At 43.3% G+C, this 20,475-nt stretch overlaps 1 protein-coding gene across 1 annotated transcript in view; it reads right to left on the reverse strand.

Annotated features, from left to right (window-relative positions):
- FAM129A (family with sequence similarity 129 member A) overlaps positions 141–20,475 on the reverse strand; it is a 57,565-nt gene continuing 37,230 nt past the window's right edge. Inside the window, exons 6-14 of the mRNA XM_021405557.1 lie at positions 15,861–15,976; positions 10,579–10,683; positions 10,327–10,489; positions 9,515–9,702; positions 9,096–9,257; positions 7,251–7,361; positions 6,590–6,697; positions 4,921–5,032; positions 141–3,975 (exon numbers count right to left, since the gene is read on the reverse strand). Coding sequence (XP_021261232.1) covers positions 2,309–3,975; positions 4,921–5,032; positions 6,590–6,697; positions 7,251–7,361; positions 9,096–9,257; positions 9,515–9,702; positions 10,327–10,489; positions 10,579–10,683; positions 15,861–15,976 — 2,732 coding nt within the window. The 3' untranslated portion in view covers positions 141–2,308. The remainder of the gene's footprint in view (positions 3,976–4,920; positions 5,033–6,589; positions 6,698–7,250; positions 7,362–9,095; positions 9,258–9,514; positions 9,703–10,326; positions 10,490–10,578; positions 10,684–15,860; positions 15,977–20,475) is intronic.

Raw genomic sequence — 20,475 nt, forward strand, 5'->3', positions numbered from 1 at the left:
TTTTTTTTTTTTTTTCCCCAGAAAGGAGCACGGGCGCGAAGCACAGCCCGCAGGGTGGGTTATTGCTTGAAGTCCTTTTGTTTAAAAAAGCAGCATGCCGTATTGAGGGGATCCCACACAAAACAACACCCTCCTCGCAATGGAAGGGAAGAGTGTGCTTTATTGGTTTAATAAGCATCTGATCGAGTTACAAGCACCACACATCACATTCCAGAGCTTTCCTGGGGCAGCCAGGACCCCCACAAGCACCCCCAGCCCCGCCGCGTCCACACCGGGCCCAGCGTGGCCCTTCCTCAAAGGGCTTCTCCCATGGGAGAGCAAAAAGCAGTAAAAATTACTGAGCAGTGTTTGTTGTTTTTTTTTTTTTGTCAGTGGCCTGGCGTAACTGTGGGGCTGTGTTCCTGCCTTATCCCAAGGCCTCATCTCTTTGTGATCACCAGAACATATAAGAAAATATACACAAAAGACACAAGAGCCCCTCACCACGGTGAGCTTCACTTAATGTTTAGTACCAAGGACAAGTAACTACAGATTTGTTATAAAATAAAAAGCTGATGGTCCAATAACTAATGATTTGTTAAAAAAAAATGAGCTAATGAGCTGGTAGTGGTCTGTATGTGTCTGCAAGTGAGTAATTTTGCACAAAGTGGAAACGACTGAAAAGGACTTTTGCAAGGAAAAGATACGTGACGCTGATGTCTGTAAGCTGCAGTATGGCTCCTGGAATGAACAGAAGTTGTGTTTATTTTACAATGGTGACACTCCACTCGGTCAATCTACTCAGCACACATAAGCAGTGATGGTTGCCTGTTCCTCTAGTGTCCATTCTCTGTTAGTATTATAGCAGATTTTGATAGCACTACATAATAGACTTCTTACAGCCTGTTAAAATTAAATGCCAGTAAGTATGATGCTCTTTGGCAGTTTGCTATTTCTTCCCATGTCTTTATGGGTGCAAATTTTACTTACTGTGTTTACTTATTGATCTTGCTGTCCTGACCTGTCTTATACTGATTCAGAAAGAGTCAGAAACCTCAAGCTAAATTTTTAAGGTGCCCTAAAATGACCTCTGAAGTGTGGTCTTGATCGCTAAAGCCCGTTTTGTTAAATCGCTGTTTTCATTTCCAAGCTTTTTTTTTTTTTTTTTTTGTGCACAGTCTTTAAATTGTGTGTGCAAATAACGCTTATAAGCCGCTTTGTGCATAGGTCACAATTTGATGACAATATGCTGGCTACAAAAGCAACAGGTCTCATTTTAATCACTGCTTTCAAAATGTGATTCTGCCCTCCAAAATCTAAGCACAAGTGAATAACCCTAAGCTGATTTTCGCTTCGGTTAACATCTGTATTAGAAATTATATGCAGCAATCATGATATTTCACAAATATTGCAATTTAAGATGTTGTGTATGCACCTAAAAAGGCCTACAAAACTGGGTAACTCTAATGTAAGTCAGTACAGTGTAAATGGCAGGACTCTTAATATTCTGTATTAGATAGCAGTGAGTATATTTTATGGTGGGAAGTAAAGCAAAAAGATGCTGCCTAATGGTTATTGTAAACATCCTCATCTTTCCCTTCCATGAAATAAAATAAAATAAAATAGCCATAAAGTGCTCTGGAAGGCTAAATAACCCAGAAGTGCAGAGTGGGACTGAGAAACCTGCTCCCATATTTCCCCCATTTTAAATATAGCAATAAGAAAAAAAAATTAGAACACTTGCTTGTCTTTAATACCTGTTAAAACTTCAAAATAATTAAGTAATCAGTTGGCAGACTCTGCACAGAGCGTAGCTTTTGAGCAGCCTACTAAATTAACTATCTAGTCCTGCTTAACTACTAAAAATTTTATTTCCCATATACTGCATGCACATACTGAATAGTAACCTATGTACCAACCACCTAAGAACTGTAACAGTACTGTCAAACCCATGCATGTAAAAACCATGAGCTACTCCCCTGCTAAAACACCTAAATATTACGTTGTTAAAATAACTTTCTAGTCAGGGATGAGTTGCTTTTGAAGCATTCAGTGGTCACATTTTCAAACTTTTCTATAATCATAAAAGGCAGCAAATTTGAAGTGAAAGATGAGGTTTCCCAACAGTGATCTGGTTTTAAACAGAGGGCTTTAACTGAAAAGAAATCTATCACCCATCACTCAGGAAGGGATTTGTGACAAAACTGCAGGAGCTGGTAATACCACAGTGCAACCCATTTCCTCTAGATCTGGTTCAAGTATGTATTCATGATTACACAGCGATTACTGGAGCGAATAAATCCCGGAGGGTTGGGCTGAAAAATGCTTCTTACTCTTCAGGGTTTTGCTGTACAGAACTATCTTCCCTGTTTTCTTGTGTGAAAGCATTATTTACTTCCGAGCTCTTTATTTCCACATGTGAAGAAGATGATTCATCTTCTGGCTTCCCTTCGCTCTCCCCAGGCTCAGCACCTGCTGCGACCTGTACAGCACGAGCCTTGTCCTGCTCCGCCACCGACAGAAACGGCACATCGACCAGTCCTGCTCTTGGCTCTTCTGTATTCACAATGGGCACTTGTGTTGCAACTGGATTTTCAGCAAGGTTATTAAAAAAGCTCTCAGTCCCTACCTCCACCAGGCCAGCATGGCTACTCCCTGCTCCTCCTTCCTCCCCACCTAATCTTTTGTCTTCAGATGCATTTTCAGCGTGTTCTTCCGGATGCAATCTATCACTGTCACAGCCTCCCGCGTCTGTGTACCACACGCTTTGCTTGGTCTCAACTTCTGACTTTACCTCTTGAGGCACATCTGAGATTTCCACCAGCCATTCTGCCTGTGCCACGCTGCGGCCCACCTTGGACACATTCCCTACCTTGGTACCATCCGTCCCACAGCTAGATGAAGACGGCCGGTCCTCCTTGAACTCCGTGCATTCTGCTGCATCTTTACTCACCATCGTCTGGCTCACTTGAACTTCTACTGCAGCCGTTTTGCTTATCTCATTGTTCCCTTCATACTCTTGCAACTTTACAATCTCAGCTTCACAAATCTCTTTTACCTTCTCAGGTGGAGTATCAGCTGGTAATTCAACCGTTACCATCAGCAAGTTCCTTATCTCATTCACATCATCAAGCGGTTCACAGTTCTTTACTTCTGACTTACTTTCTTTCTCAGGATCATCCCCAGATGCTTCTTTCCCTGTGTGTTCATCCTGGGGAGCAACTCTAATCTCAGTACTTGCTCCTTGGTCTTTGCTTTCTTTTTCACTATCCTTTTCATTTTCACTCTGCGACGGTTCTTCTGCAACCCCTTCTTCTATCTTGATTTTCATTTCAGTATTTCCTAAAATCTCTGTTTCTGCTGTTCTATTAGGTGGGGAAGTCAGCTTTATCTCAACACCTTCTTCCTGCACTTCGCTTTCTTTTTCAGAAGTCACCTTCTCCTCCGCTGCTCCTTCATGTACCTTAAGTTCTTTTTCAGGACCGACATCTCTCAATGCATTTTCAGTCCCAGACGCTACTTCTTCCTCCACAGCTTCTTGCTGTGTCTTAAGCTTTTTCTCAGTGTCCCCTACAGAGTCTGCTTTCACCATGCTTTCATTCCCCAAGGGAGTATTTCCCTCTGCAAATTCCTGTTCTGCAGGGGTAGCTGAAAGGGACTCCTGTTTGTCACTGATATCCGTAACGACCACGTCTTCGCTTTTGCTTGTCTCACTACCAACCATACTAACAGAAATGACCGCCTCTTTGTCTGATGGCTTTCCATCCTCAGGATCCTTCTCCCACAGAATCTTTTCGGTCACGATGAGCGTCTCCTCACTTTGGGTTTCAGTATCTGACGCTTCCATTCTGGCGGTAGAAGGCTTCTTAGCGGGAGTGGTTTGTGCTGACCCTGACGGGGTCTTCAGGTCAGTTAAACTGGACACGCTTTCACAGGGCAGGTTCAAGTTATCTTCAAAGAGGTTATGCTTCTTGAGGACGGCGGCTTCTTTTATCACTAAATAGAACAGAAATATGAAACTGGTTGGAAAGACTGGCAAAGGCACACTGACGAAGGTACAGCATTTCCCTGAGTTTCAAATGTCATACATTTTGATATTACAGACAACAGTAATTTTTGTTTTCAATTTATTTTCAATTTGCATGTCTTTTTTTTGAGGGGGAGAGGAAGAATTTTTCTGTTTCGGATAATGGAACTTCAATATTGACCTAAGTTTGGAATTGTTATAATGCAGAACTACTACAGGATCTGTGGTGCAAAAAGGTAATGTTTAAATGCAGAAGTAGTTACGCTGAATACATGAAAGGAAGTGTACTCATTACATTAGACATTAGACTGATATTTTGGAATAGGAGTGCCACAAAGGGGCAGTGGACAATACAGAGAAGCTTGTCTTTTATCTTGCATGTAGATAGGCAGACCATTCCAGAGAGATACAAATATTTCATATATTTTTATATGCCATAGCACGGTTTAATTTTTGGACACACAAGCAAAGAGGACTGCAGGGAATGCTGCACTGGCAACAGTGATGTGCTGGAAATGGCATTTGGCAGTACATTTCATTTAGGGAAATTCATTTCCACTGCCATTAGATGTCACCAGGTCTTTGCAAATAAAAGCATGATTTCACTCCTTGGCCCGGGGAATCAAGACGAAGTGAAGCTGGCATAATTACACTTTGTTAGAAATATGCTTGTGCCATGCTATCATTCTGAGTTTCCCGAGCTTAGTAATGCTGCTCTATGGATTCAGGTTTTAGGGCTTGCTGCACATTCGGTGACCTGAATCCAAACAGTGTAGCACTGTAATCCCCAGTCTTTGGAAAGCGGGGTCTTGGCTCTGAAACTGCCAAGTTAGGGCTCAGGGCAGCCCTGAAGCAATAGCTAACCACCAGCCTCTGGCCAGAAGGTTATCACTGTCACTCAAGGGCATTCTCACCTTTCAGGGTTTCTTCAAGCAGCATCTGATATAAAATCTCTTCATACACGTTCTCTACTTGGATTACACTGGTGTAATCAGCGAAAATGAACTGCTCGTATTTCTGCAGCTCCTGTGCAGACACACAAGAAAGGAACAGGAGAACAAAAATGCACCTACTTGAGAGATTTTGAACATCTTACTTCAATAGGGCACCTGCATCTAGCATGTCTCGCAATGCTTTTTTTCAACTATGAGCAAATGAAGTATGTATTTTCACAATTAATTATGCACTTATCAGACACAATTCTCGCACTACAATTACATTTAGAAGCACTGCAGATCATTGCCATCTGCACTATAATAAACAATTCTGAAAGAAAGAGCTGGTGAGGAAACGCCTCACTGTTTGTGCAAGGAAGCAAATCTACAGGGAGCATGGGAGATACAGAGTTTGGTTTTGTTTTTTTGTAGCAGGTGTGTACCACACTGAGCTTAGTGGTTTAGATGTAAGAGGCTATATCCAGGCAATAATTGAGTCGTGGTCACTAGGAAGCAGCTTGGTTGTCTATAAAAAGAAAACGAAGCGAGCCCTGCCCACTAGAGGTGCCTACAGCCTAACATCTGGTAGTTTCCTAGCACAAGGGCAAGAGCAGGCTGGGCCTGTCAGCTGTGCTACACCTGCTTTCAGAGCTGGCTGCTCGCTGCTGCAGAGGCATGAACTCAGAAGGCTGGTGGGAAGTTTGCACCATCGCTGCTTCCTCCATCCCTTATGGCAAGGGCACTAGATGGGATTCCACTCTCTCTGTATTCGAGGGGATGAAATGCTTTTCCTTCCTTGCTCACTCTCCTGCATAGACAAGACCCGCTGACGTTGCAAAGAGTTTATACTATTGTTTTGGGGAGAGGATAGAAGGAACACCAGGGAAACAAAAGGTCAGGGAGGCAGAGACAGCTTAGGGCAGTCATCTTCCATCTGCTATAATGAGCACACAAGAGGACATGCATGGTCTGCAAGAAGGGCAAAGGCTATTTAATTTAAGCCCAGGTGAACAGCATTCCAGATGGCTCCTCATGCAGCCACACTGATACCATCTCCATGGAGTCCTGGCAGCTGTTTGCAGGGTACTGACCTACCAACAGCATAAGGGCAACAGAGATAGCCTCTGTATATTTGTTTCCTGACTGCTGACACAATTACTTCAATTCAGAATCACTGAGCGCCAGTCCACAGCCTGTTGGGTGCTCCTGTCACCCAAACAGGCATTTGGTTTTGAAAGAGGTGCTGAGCAGAGGCTATGTATGGTCACACTGGGGCCTCTCAGTGCTGAATACAGGGACAAGCTTATAACCTAACCCTGCAGCTGTCAGACAGTGAGGGAAATCTAGACTGAGGGGACTCCAGCTCCTTAGGGAACAAATGAAATGGGGATGGGCAAAGGTCTGCAGCTATGTTTGAGAAAGCAAGCTGTAAATGCAGTTTCCCTGTATGCTGAAATCTTCACATCTCCTACCCTGCTGCTATAGCAGCCCACAACCTGGCAAATCTAAATGCCATTTATCCAAATAGGCAACTCCTTGAGAGGAAACAGCTTTACACAGTTTAGGATTTACAGCCAAGGTGTTAATCTCTCCCGGCCTTTTATTAGGTTCTTGTTTTTTAAAATCAAAGAGCAGAAATGTGACCTACTGGTTTGCATGTTGAAGCCAGCGTCTTCTGCATTGTGGGCAAAGTAATCTGCACCAGTGCTTCTTGAAATATCTTCTTGCGGACAGTGCTGCTGTCATAATCATATTGCTGTTAAAAACAGACAAAAAGAGAAACAAGCCCAATGGTGCTCAGTGTTACTCACTACTCACGGGAAGAACTGGCTCTTGTAACTGGTGACTGGCAAATCCCAATGGATACCATATCACGGGCACATTCAGGAGTTTTGATTCCCACGCAGGTTACTGCATCTTGTGGAAAAACTCTCTGAGATCAGGGAAAATCTGGAATCTTTTCCCTTCATTATTTCTGCCTAGGCTAGAAACAGCCCTGTGCTTGCTCTCCCCCGGTACTCCATCACTAAGGATAGCGAATTCTAGGGGCAGGCTAATACAAAATCTAATATAAAGTGATCTACTAAGATCCACAGCTGATTTAATTGTAATTAAAAGCGCTGCCTATGCAGATGGTCTTACAACTCTCTGCCAAGAACTAAGTTTCACCCCTCAAAATGAGCAGCTTTGCTAAAAGCCACCAAATCAGTACATCCCAGCAGAGTAAAGGTATCTTCTTTAAAATACGAAGACAAAGTCATTGACAGGTGCAACCCGAGGTCTCACTGCACGAAAGCTGTAACATTTACCTTCAGCACTCTCTGCTTGACTTTTTCAAGGGTTGTTGCGACTTTCACTGAGTCTGCCTGGCGACTCGGAGAGAACAACTGCTCAAAAGTATAAACTGCGTTTTCCATCAGCTAAGAAGAATAAAATAAAATAAAATAAATCTGTTAAAGGCCAGTAACATAACATTTGGATGCACACGAAGAAGTCTGCTAAATGTAACCGCTGACTTCAATTGTATTTCTGAGAGGCGAAGCAGAGAAAAAAAATAACGTGCTTAGAATCCATACATATTGTCAAGCTCTTCAAATGAGCGTAGAAGGGGAAGAAAAGCCTTGTCTAGTTTAGACTGCAACACTTCTCTTACACTACTGCAAGAGCATAAGACAATAAAACGACCTCAACTCCTGTCTGAAGTTAAAAGCTGGGTCAATACCAGCATGCCTGCTGAACAGTTCTTTCAGCAACCTTCCTCAGAGCAGATTCAGTTATATTGTCCAAAAATGTCTTGCTGCTGGTACTCTCTATTTCAGTACACTAAAGTCTAACGTACAGAAATGTTGTACTAAATAAAGGAAATTAAACCTTAGCATCTTTAATCTGATATAACAGCTTTCTTGCATAGATTTAATCTCAAGTCACTGTCCAAACTGATGGCAACAAGAAGTGGAATCCAGTGGCTATCTATTAAGGCTGCAGACAAAATGAATTATCCTAACAAGAAGACTCCCATTGACTGTTATCAGATCCTACTGGTCTTGATAATTAATAATGTAGATAATTCTTTTTTTAAAAAAGTTAAAAATTAGTAGCTTTCCTTTTTATTAATTATTAGTCTACATAGAAATGGAGAAGACAGAAGTTTGCTTAATCTGTGTGTGCACCAAGAGGCAGCACAGCAAAGGCTTGAGCACTCCATGTGTTCCCATACAATGAACAGACACAAACAACGTAGAGTTAAGTCGGAAGCTGATTCCCAGGGAAATGACTCACTTCTTATTTGCATTTTTATTTGAAGCAAATCATCAGCTGGTGTGCCTCTGGCGAAGCCACTAGAGCTGGTTTATTTACAGAGTGCTTCTCTCCTAAATTCCCCAAACTTGACCACTAGAGGAGGCCAAGCTCCCAAGCCTGTAACTGTGCGTTAAAGAAGAAGAATCCACCCCAGTTAGAGTTAAGCCAAATGCTTGTTTTGTATTAAAACTACATGAGAAACATCTGACCTTACTTGTTAATAAAATAAACGCCCATGGACACAAAGTGGAACTACTTACTATTTTTATGAGAAAAATAACAGCCTCTTAAAGAGAGAGAAACAGTAACGGCATTAACAGAATAACTTCTGCTTTCATTTAACTTATTTATTGTGAATTTTTCCTCGTGTTCCCTTCAGAAAGAAGCAACAACAAAAAACTAACCAAAACCCTAACTTGATTTGTATGGGATATACTTTCTGTTTAGTTCTTTGTCTTTAGTTGTGGCCTTCACTTACTCAAAGACATTTTATTTGGGCAGCACTTTGGGACCGTTCTCCTAAAAGGCTCAGATATGAAATCAGAGTTTGAATTCTGATGAATTCTTTGGCAGGGTGCAGAGACACTGAGAATTCAGAATGTCAAGGTTCATGGGAAGACACGATCCATCCAAACTTGTTGTGTCTTACTGTAAGACTCGCACACAAGCAACCTCACTAATATAAGCATGAAAATGAGCTTCTAGCTGTGATTTTCTTAGATTTTGTTATCTGCACTTTGACTGATGTATATTCTGAGCCTCTTGCACAGCTCTTTATGAAGATTACTTTGAAGCAGCTTAGAAGGACAAATCTAACCCGTTCTCTCAGGAGGAATAACTGGTTTTTACAGTACCTCTTGCATGAAGTTCTGTGTCCTCTGAACCACAAAGTCAATGTGATACACCTTGAAGCGACTCTTGAGGTCATGAAGGAGCTCCTGGAGGAGATTCACTTTCAGATAGCAGGGCTCCATCTTCACAGAATTGAATGGCAGGTTCATAAGCTGATCCACATCCTGTGTTCCAGTGGAGGAAGAACAGGTTTTTTCAAAAAGCAACCAGAAGCCAATTTTTAATAGAGAACATAAGAGTGGTCATAAAACAGATTCAGATATCTACAACTGCGGTTGCACAAATACCACATGATTTTCTAGACCACAAAGCCAAGCAGTAATGTACTACCACCTGGAGAAGCAACTTCTGCTGTTAGTCAAGCTCTAGCTAGGAAGTCCTTGTGCTAATCTGAAAGGCTCCAGTTGTATTTTTGTCTTACCTCCTTTAGCTTTGCGATATCATTTGTCTTCTGGAAGTTCTGGATGATCTCATTGACTTCTTTATCAAAAAGTGAGCGAACTTCAGTGAACCCAGAACTCACGGGACCCATGAGCTCCTCCAATATGGATGTGAGGAACGGCTGGATATTTTCGGCACAGCACTTCTGGGCAGGCTCAGAAACAGTGGCTGGAGTGTAAGATAATACATAAAATGGATGCAATTTAAGCCACTAAGATACACAGTGAAAAGAGTAATCTGAACTGATCTACTTCCCAACGGATTAAATGCCTCTGTATTTTTCCACGGAGTTACACCTCTTCAGAGATGACAGTGGTGATGAGAGTTGAAGAGTTTTCTGAGTGACAGTGAAACATCTTTTCTTATGCCCCACCAAATCAAAGTAGCAGGTTGGGGGCTTTGTGAGAGCTGACAAAAGGGAAGCTGCCAGAATAGATATACGCTCAGTGGTTTGCACAAAGCATGGCCATGCTGCCTCTATGAGGATTTAACTGACCTCGGTACTCTGCAGTTCCATGAAAGCATCCTAGGCTGCTGTGTGAGAACACCACAAAACATCCCCAGTTTTATTAAACCCGCTCCTAAATTACCAGCTATTTATTGACTAACTTAAGCAACAGCAACTGACGTCTGCCTACTTTTTACACTCCTTTTTATACTCATAGAAAATTATATATTTTTTCACATTCATTTAAAATCATGTTAAGAAGTCCTTTGGTTTAAGCATGCTTCAGCAGCTGATGAAATTGTCACTAAAGAATTGCTCCCAAACATGGCTGTTCCCCTACTAACCTTTGATTTTTCCAGCTAAGAAGTTCTTGGAGTTCAGAATCTGATCCATGTCCGAGCGAATGGTGCCTTCAAGAGTTTTTGCAAAATCTCTGCACTCTTCTTTCAGGGTACTCAATCCTTCTGCAACCTGCTGCTGGACCAAGCCATAAGCTTCTTCTACAAACTGAACTCAAATAAATAAGTGAAGATCAGATTCGGCACATACAGACAATTATTAAGAGAACAGACTACTCTGGAAATACGCATACTTACAGCAAACCAGGCCCGCTTCCTGTCATTCCTTTTCCCTTTCATTTTAGGCAGGATCATTGTCTGAAGGTTGGGCAGGAGCTCCTCCATCACAAGGTTGCTCAAGATCTATATTAAGAGATGGAAATGACACGTTCACACACTGTTCCTCATCTAAAAACTGAGCACTCGCATCAGAGAATGATGTGTAAATACAGGTGACCCCAAACACACAACAGCCCGGCTGTCCCAGGCTGCCAGGAGGACCACATTTAAAACATCAGGTATGACTGAGAGTTCTTTGAATTTCATCTGAAGATTTTCTCTCTGGAAAGCTTAGAAAGACTGTGCAATTACTGATAAAAGATGAACTAAGATGCTGAACTAAGATGCCCACTCAAATCTACTACTACATGCTATTACAAAATTGCTACATGAAACCCAATGGAGGCAAAATGATTGATATGAGCTGAGCAACTGGATCAATAAACACGTGAAAAGCTGTTGTACTGGCTGCTGCTTCCCCTAGCTGACCTTGTTCTGTGCCACTCACACCCTCTCAGATGCCTTATCATCAAGGAGAAATAGTTCTAAAGACTCCACAGCCAAAGGATGCTTCTATCAGGAACGTTAATTGATCCAAAAAAGCAAGATATGGAGGTACCAGTGTGGATCTCTAGGACTGTTTCTCGTAAGCACCAATTTCACAATTCACACCAGAACAAGAGATCCAAGGAAAACCAGGATATGGGACAGAAATATAATCCAGAAATTGGGATAGATCAAATAATTCTACTCTGATTTTTCTTTTGTTCCCCAAAAAGGATGAGTATAGTATGATCCAAAAGATTCATTAGCACCAGGCTAATCCTGAGGCAAAAGGGATAAAATGAGGAGCTGCTGGAGTTTGTGGAGAACTTTTCAAGCAATTACTTTTGACAGTAAAACAACTACGCTGGTATAAATACAGAAAAACTTTAATACATATAAAAATTCCACAAAATTAAACTCTCCTCTCAAGTGTTTGTACTGGCACGTAGGAAAACTAAGGAAAAGTTACCATTGTCCCAACTGCTTTTTATTATTTAAGAATATTGTCCATTTTTCATTGCTATATTTTTCTAAATTGACACTGAGTACTTTTCCCTGTCAGTAACAGAAGTTAGAAGTTTAATGACTTTTCATTACTCTTTGCAGTATTGAAAAGTCATTAAACTGCTAACTTCAGCCTGCAGCAGGGCTCAGTGGTTTCAGAGGAGATGCACCACTCATTCTGAGACCAGCAACTAAGCTGAAACTTGGGCTTGCAGCTGGTTCCAATCAGAAAGAAAAGATGTCAGCCTGGCATACAAATGCTCCCAATGTGGGGGAGCAGTCAATATGGTGGTGAGCAAGGCTGCAGTTCAGAGGGATCCTGACAAGCTAAAAAAAAAAAGAGCATATAGAAACCTCACGACATTCAGCAAAAGCAAAGTCACAGTCCAACATCTGGGATGGAACAGGCTGTACAGGCTGGTAACAACTGGCTGGAAAGCAGCTTTGCAGAAGAGGCCCCGAGCATCTTGGTGGTCAACAAACTCTACATCTGTCTGCATCTGTCCACTGCTAAACATGGGAGGGTGTTGGGCAGACAGAGACAGACTTTCTGGGAGGTGCCCACGGAAAGGGTGAAGATGACAGCTACAAGCAACAACAAGGGCAATTATAATTAACTATTAAGAAATTTTTTTTTCCCCATGAGGTTGGACATGAGAAGAAGTTGTGCCATCTCCAGCCTTGGCTACCTTCTGAGGTTAACTGCACAACTACTCTGAGCAGGGGACTGGCCAGATAACCTCCACAGATCCCCTTTTAATTCAATTATTTCTGGCCCTGCAGTTCTCGATAGCCTCCCCTACCTTTGCACAGAGGAAGGCCGGCCTTCCTTGATGCAGAAATAATCAAGCAGTGCGAGGCACTTTCCTGGTTTCATTCCCATCACCTATTTCAGAAGCTCTCTCTCAGCAAGCTTTCTCCAGAATCGCTTGCTCTGCGTTTCCATCAGGCTTCTCACCTCCTCTAGCTAGGTCTGAATGACAACTCCTTTCTTGCTCATCCCACATGGATGCACCAAACTGGCCGTACATACACAGGGTCACAGGCACATATCTTTTTTTGAAAGTTTAACCTGTCCTCCCCATATTTTCATTTGTGGACATTGTATCTGTGTTTTGAGAAAGCTGCAAGAAAGCTGCAAGGCCTTTCCTCCTCCTGTGCAGCCAACAAGGCAATCTGCTGGGGCTGCAGAGGAAGATATTCATCACAGGATCTGCCCTATTTCTATTTCTTGCTGATCTCAAGTCTCTGAAAGTGCTTCCTACAGAGGCATCTACCAGTGCCAGAGACATGCTGGATTCTTCACTTTCTCTACTCAAAGTGTCTTGATTTTGACCTTAAGACCTCAGTCCCTTGCTTGGTTCAGTCACTGCTTGTACTTATAATTCAGAAGAGGGAGGAAAATCTTCTGGAGATTTCTTCTGGATACCTTCATTCTCTGTTCATATATAGCATCAGGTATATTTGTACTGGCTCACAGTTACAGAGGCACAGCTGCTAATTTATGATGACAGAGGCAATACTACTGTGCATATGCCATACAGAATGGCACATAGACCTTTCATCAAGGCTCTTCATTTGTCCTGATTGTACATGCCCACAGCATCCTGAAAGCTTTGAGCTGCAGTGGATATCTGGTAAATCAGAGAGGGGCATAAGAACTCTATAAAAAAAACAACCAGACAAAATACGTCTTCAGGTTCTGTACATTTCTCATTTAATCTGTGTGAAGAATTACTGGTTTGCCCAACAGCTTCCATAAAGTCTCACAGTGTTGTCCTCCTTCCTTTCCAGTGATACTGGAACAGGGTTATGCTAAGTGAATGCACATTTGAAGCCACCTCTTCTTGCTTCAGTGACGCCCAGCACAAGTCCTCAATGATGCACCCAGCCACTGGCTGAGCTGACAGAGAATGCAAGAGCACTGTGCAATTTTATATTTTCATTATGCATACAGTGCCAGTGTTTACTGACATTCAACCTCCCATTACAGCCTCCTGAGTGGGTTTTAGCCATAGCTGATGCTGAAGTCAGTGAGCATCACTGCTTCCTCTAGCTGTTACACTTAACAAAAGGCTCTGTAAGTGCAAGAAAGGCTCCCTTTATGCTGACGTGATCCTCCTTTCCCGTATTAAAAACAGTGCAATGATGCACTGGGAACACAACTGAGAAATGACAGAAAATTAGACAGCAGGAGTAAGAAGGGCTCTGACTGGATGCCACATAGCTTAGCTTAAGTATCTCCTGGGCATGAAGCAATCCCTACAGAAACCTAATACCCAATATCCTACTTACTAATACACCTATAATGTATCCGTAGTTGGCAACACCCTCATGTTGTTTGGTACAGCTGAAGCACTTACAGATTACGCTGCAGCACCATGTGGATTCAGCTACACTGACTCAAACCGCTGTCAAAACCATTGGACAAACTGAGGTCCTAAACAAACGAGTTGCTTAAAAGAAATCTCATGAGTAACCCAAACTGGAGCACCAAGACATGGATAAATGACCAAAAAAAAAAAAACCCACCACAGGAGGGTTAGGTTTTTTAATCCCTTGATTTGCACATAAATTATTCTACATTCACATAGTACTGATCAATGGAATTATGCTGGAATAACACTGTGGTGGTGTAGTGCTCTCACCGTGTGGCTGTTCTGCTGCTTATAACATGTGTCGTCAAAACCTTCATTGTTTTAATCCTCTCTTTCAGCACTTACCTCCAGAGATACCATCTGCAATTCAGCGTTCCCTTTGTTAGTAATAAAATATTAGAAAGGAAAAAGAAGAAAAACAGAATCAGGGAAAGAAACTTCTTTTACAACTCCCCCAGCATTTTGGCAGCTCTTCAGCCGAGTTCCTGGCTAATTGTTTTGCTAAATCCATGCTGCAGTACCTAGGCAGAGCTGCATGAGCTAATGACTGCTTCAGCACATCCTGTGGAGAGTCTGCCATTATAAACCAATGTCAGTAAATGTATTTATTGGCATTCTGCAGAAATTTTTACGGCAACAAATTGTAGCCTGCTCGCTTCAAGCCATTCACTTAGCTTGGACATTTGCCTAAAACAATTCTTCTACTTGGTCGAAACAGGCATGAGAACACACTCTATTTAGGGAATGAAATATGGCTAAGAGGATAATAGCATAACTAGTCTGGATGCTTTCTGATTATGGTCCTCTTGAGCTATATGGGTTATGAATAAAGAGTTGGCAAGCAGTAGGCAAAATAAAACATAAAATGAAACTAGCACTCTAACAGCTCCATAACGTGCGGGGGGAAGGGAGAAGAGGAAAACTCTCAGTCCCTCCACTGGAATGATGAAACTCCTTATATTATGGCATTTATTGTCAGATGTTAGCGGAAACTGACCCCCACCGTGGTGGCTCTGGGAAAGACACTGCTTATAGATTCTTCTTCATTTTCCACATTTTTCAGCATTCCCACTGTCTCCTTTTCCTAAATGAATAACGTGGTTTCTCAAAACAAAACCCTGCACCCTGAAAGCTCTGTCAGACTTTTTACCATCTTCCCAAAGCGAAAGCAGACTGCACCAAGGAAAACACCCAGCAGATGGTACTACAGTAAACATTTGCTGCTGAGTGCTTTGGAAAAAAACAGATAAATACGCCCAAATAATGTCTCAGTCACACTAAAATACATCTGGAGTGATGCTAGAGGGATCGGCAGAGTTACATCAGCGCTCCAAAGCTGCTCACTCAGGTGCCCAAATACAGACCTTGACCCTGAGCTCAAGGTATCATTCTGAAGTGCACAAATCTTTGGCGTTCTGAGTGTAGCTGTTACTGCGCAATGCTTCCGAAGGCTGGCACAAGCAGTAGGTCTACCAGTCTATCTGCTCAGGACTAATGCTGCACTTGCAAAGAACGGGGAAAAGCAAAATGAAGAGATTCTTCAAAACATAGGCAGAGCTGCCCTCCTCCATAAAGCCTCAAATCCTCTGATGGCACTGGAAACTGCTTAGTTACAAAGGTAATTGCAACAGAAGAAAATACATTTCTTATCTGCAGGAGAGCTGAAAAGGCTGAAGGACATCGAGCACAGCTTGATGCAGCAGACAGCAAGTATTTCCTGCATTTTTCTTTTTTAAAATATCTTTTTTTCCCAGGAAGCCTTACAACTGCCTCTATTCTCATAGCTGCAGCAGCCAAAGCCCCCCCCCCCAGATCAGGAAGATATTGTTTTACCTCTTTTTCATTGCCAGTTATCATTTCCCATGTCCCATAGTGGCCCTTCTCCTGCCGGAAGAACTGGATGGCTTCTAAGAACGCCTCGACTTCGTACGTGGTCTGCTTGAGAAAATCTGAAGAAAAGGTAACACAAATAACCTTTAAAACATAAACACCTTTTAAAATCCACTTTCTTATTCCACGCACATACAAGAGAAATATTTTCCGATCATTTACAAAGCCTAAGTGCTTGAAGACCTTTGGGTTTCCGTGAAGACTGAGAAGCATAATGTTGCCAGATATGAACTATCTCATCTAAAATGTTAGGTAAAACCAACACTAGCAACTGTGAATATAGAGCAAAACAGAGTAAAAGGTAACAGCTTTATAGTGAGCTTTGTCTATGGTAGGCTCTGACAAGGCAGTCATTAACATCTGAAGGCTCATCCCTTTATACCTATGAGCAAGACAAGATGGCATATGGGTAAACTGCGACAGCACGTAGCACAACCAAGAGCTGGGAGCTTCTGCTTCTTTCAGTTAAGGTAAGAATTAAGAATTGAAGGTACTGATAATTATCTCAGGGACAGCACACTGTGGCATGATGTGTGCCACTGAGAAATTGCTAAGCTCTGACCTACCATTCCCCAATACTCTTCTACTTCATTTGTTTTGCCGTGGAATAGACGATCAGCAGGATTTTTTCACGAGCAATAATACCCAGACAAAGTAAGTTCTTTGCTCATGCTAATTAAGAAATTTCTGACAAAATTGTAGCGCTTTTCCCCAACATTCTGAGGCATGTTTAACCCCAGCTCTGCATTACCTGCTGCTGTCTATGGCTGCTACTGCTCGGTGGTAGCTTGCCCCCAAACCACGACGATGGCCTGCGGACACCACGTTGTACAAACGAGACTGCAGCACTGAAACACCTGCGAACAAGTGGCTAGGCTAGTCTGCAATTAGAAACATCAGGGAGCCAGCCACGACATGGAAATTACACCTCTGGCAACTTCTTCCTTCCAAACTGTGAGAATTTTGAGGTACTTGCAGTGAACGCTCTCCTTCACAAGACAGCACGCAAAAACACACCTAAGTAAAACTGCAAAAGCCGTCACGAAGCAAAACGAGTTTGTCACGAGCTGGGGAGAAACAGCCCCTCTGCCTCAGAACGAGGCCACAGGGCAAACCTGAGTAAGGACTGCAGGCTGCAAAACCACAGCTGAAACAGTTGAGGAATCCAAGTGCTGCCCATGCTGAGTCAGAGCTTGAGGATTACTGTGAGGATTATTAGTGCAGGGGAACAACAAAGCCACGACAATTTATTGTCCCCTCTTCAAGGTTAACAAGGTGCAGTGCTGATCAGCTGAAGCCTTATTGCGTGCATGTTACGAAGAATGGAGGGAAGAAGAATGTTAATTCTATCAAAGGTAAGTACGCTGCTTTTGAAGATACTGGCATGTATAAGCAATTGTTATGTAAAGTCAGAGATTAAATTCTCAAGCCTTGCCTGACAAGAAAGTCATGTATTTGATGTGTTCGTGGAAGTTTCTAAAGACAAAAGCTTTACAGGAGGCTTGCATGCACACCAAGGGCAATAGAGGGATTATACAAATCATAGAGAACACAGAATATTAACTCTATGGTTAACTCCCCAGCTATCTCCTCCATGCATTTTACCAGCTGCTAGGCACCACCCTTGTTTTGCAAACACTTAGAGGTCCTGACAGCTCAAACAATTTCTTCAACACGATTCTTTTCAATGATCAAGAGAACAACAGGCACATAAAATCCCAATCAGTGCTACCTCCCTGACTGATAGCAAGTCATGAACCAGGATGCAAAAATACCAGTTTAAGAGTTGTACGGTCAGGCTGCTCGCTGCCAAGAGAAGAACATCCCCTGATGGCAGCTCAGACAACAGAACGGACTGCTCCACCTCCAAAATTGGTGGAGTGTTGCATCTGAAAGCTTTAGTCCTCCCAAAAGCAAACTCTGAATGTTTTGACTAGGCTTGGCTGGAGGAAAGGAGAGTGCAGCTCTTCAGCCCTCCCATCATGACTCACATGTTATGTTTCTTCACAGCTGTGCTCCCTCCTAACCAAAAGGGACAGCAGAGCATCCAAAGGGCTGCGTCTCGGACCTGCCAAGGTGACGATTTGCCAGTGCTGACAAGCATCCCCTCTAAGATCATGGAGTTTTAAACTCCATGCTCAAGGGAGTGCTCCATTCTCACTGTTCCAGACCCACAGAAAAGTGTGAGGAAGGTGCTAGAAAAACAAGAGCAATTCATCTGAATAGTTCGTGGGAACAGTGTCAGGCTGTACACAGCATAAAATCCCAAATCACACATTCTTTCCTATGCCAGTAAACACCACAGTTATGGTAGTCTTACTGCAAAAACAGCTCAAAGCAGAAAGGCAGCTTTATCCTTCAAGGCCTGCTGTCACTGCTTTAATGTAACCAATTTTTGTCACTTTCCATAAGAGGAAAGGATTGCAGAGATAAGATGCTGAGCAAGCAGATCCATCCAGAGCTGGCCCGTGCAGAAGTTTGTGGCGGACACAAGAGGCACATTGATGGGAAATGCCTTGAGAAAAGGGAATTGTACCCAAGCTGAAAAGAGCTGCAGAGCGCATCCTGCAGGATTTCAGCAGGGAAGAACCAGGGCCTCTGTAAGACAGCGAGCAGTTTATGGAAAGGCGAGAGGACTGCGGATGGATTGGCAGCCAGCTGCATTCTAGCAGGGCAAAGCAAGGCAAACAATGAGTGAGCTGTTGTGTAGCCCTGCTTTCGTGCAAGAGCGAGGACGGCGCGTGGGAGATGGAAGCAGAAACTGCAGCTGCAAGCAGGGCAGGTGGCAAACCCCTGTGGTGTCAGGAATGATTGCTCATCCACAGAAAGGACAAAAAGGACAATGTGTGCTTCCCTCGGGGGCTTCCTGTCCCCTGATGTGGCTGGTGCCTGTCACAAGCCATGGATCTGCACCCACTACTGTAGAACCCGCAGCATCTCAGGGAGCTCAGTGCAGCAGGGGCTGTGGATCCTCCAACTCCCGTATGATGTGTGGGGGTCATGTGCTGGTGCAGTGTTGTATTAGCACTGGTTCCAGGTTTCTTTGAAGCTAACCTGGGTTACAGCACTGCATTATACATTCTATATGTAAAGGCACACCTTAACACACATCACTTTTCTTTCCATGGAGTAATCACTGTACTATCTCAATGCACTTCCTTGCTTGTGTCACATACACAGCTTTCACAGCCATGAAGAGCTGGAAACATCTGCTCTGCATGTGTGATGTACCCGATTCTCCTCTGCCTGGGCCAGCTGCTGCCTCCCTCAGAACAGAAAAAAGTCCTTTTCTTTTGGGTAGCCTGCATGCTCAGCCTTCCTTCTGAAGCGCACACATACCGGCTTCTAGCTCCACCTTCACGCTCTGTCTCTTTAAGGAGGGAAGAGCCAGGCACAGAAACATTTGATTGTCACTGGACAAGAAGCAGTGAGCAAATAAATCTTCAACAACACTGCAAGCCATAAAGTTTGCTGAATGTCCGCCAGCATAATGCCGGTGAGACTTCATGGGCACCCAGACTGATGCTACGTGCTCAACACGGGCTCGTCTGCGCTTGGAAAGTTCCCCAAGCAGCTTCTCCAGCTGCTAATGGATAGAACATCTGCTTATTTGTGGAGAGCAAAACAAAATTCTGTTTGGTCTGTTTCATTTCGAAATAAGAAGAGCCACACAGAGCCTCTATTTTCCACACCCCAGTGTGCGGCCTAATTCAGATAAACACAGATAAGATACCACTAACAATGCACTCCTTTTATAAACATAACATAGAAGCAGTTCATTCATAGAGTAACTGCTGCAAAGCTCCCATTGAAAAGAAGGAAGGACAACTGGAGACACCGTGACTTTACACGTCTCCCCACATGGCTTATCTCACGAAGGCACAGTGCCTTCAGTGCTGCAGAGAGCTGCCTGTAGGCACGAGCCTCCTCGCTGCGTATGAGCAGTGTAAATCCGTCCAAAAATAAATCTTAAACCTTCACTGATCAAAATGATACACACAGGACCAGGCTCCTTGACACCCACTAAGAGTGCAGCGGGCACAGATGAAGTCCTGCTGCCAAATCCCTAACGCAGAAGGTCCCATGCCTAATTTCAGCCACATCCAATGTTTGGGCCACTGTCAGCATTCTGTCTCTTAGTGTGGTTCTTCACGCTACCCCCTGCATGTACCACACACTGCTGCATCGGATGATGAATCACTCAGATGGCAACTTCCCTAATTACAACTGAAGGGAGGTGCCTCTCTAATACTGCATCCCCGTGCCTGCTATGCTGAAAGTTAAAACACGTTCCAATAACCGATTTAATCTGTGCACCCCTCCGGGCAATCACTGTTATGAATGGGGCTCACTGCTGCAGCATTAAAAAGGCAAGTACAATGGTCACGACTCCGCAGGAACAGGGGTAGGTGTCTGAAGACAGATGGCTTATCGTTTGCTCCCTTAACGAATGCAAAGTCAACAAGCAAAGTCTTCATGCGAGCAGCAGCACAGCTCGTTTCTGTTCCTCCCATACAGCCTCATGGAAAAGGCCGTGCTTGGGGAGCTCAGGGAAATG

Source organism: Numida meleagris, chromosome 7, assembly GCF_002078875.1.
Source record: "Numida meleagris isolate 19003 breed g44 Domestic line chromosome 7, NumMel1.0, whole genome shotgun sequence".
NCBI lineage: Eukaryota > Metazoa > Chordata > Aves > Galliformes > Numididae > Numida > Numida meleagris.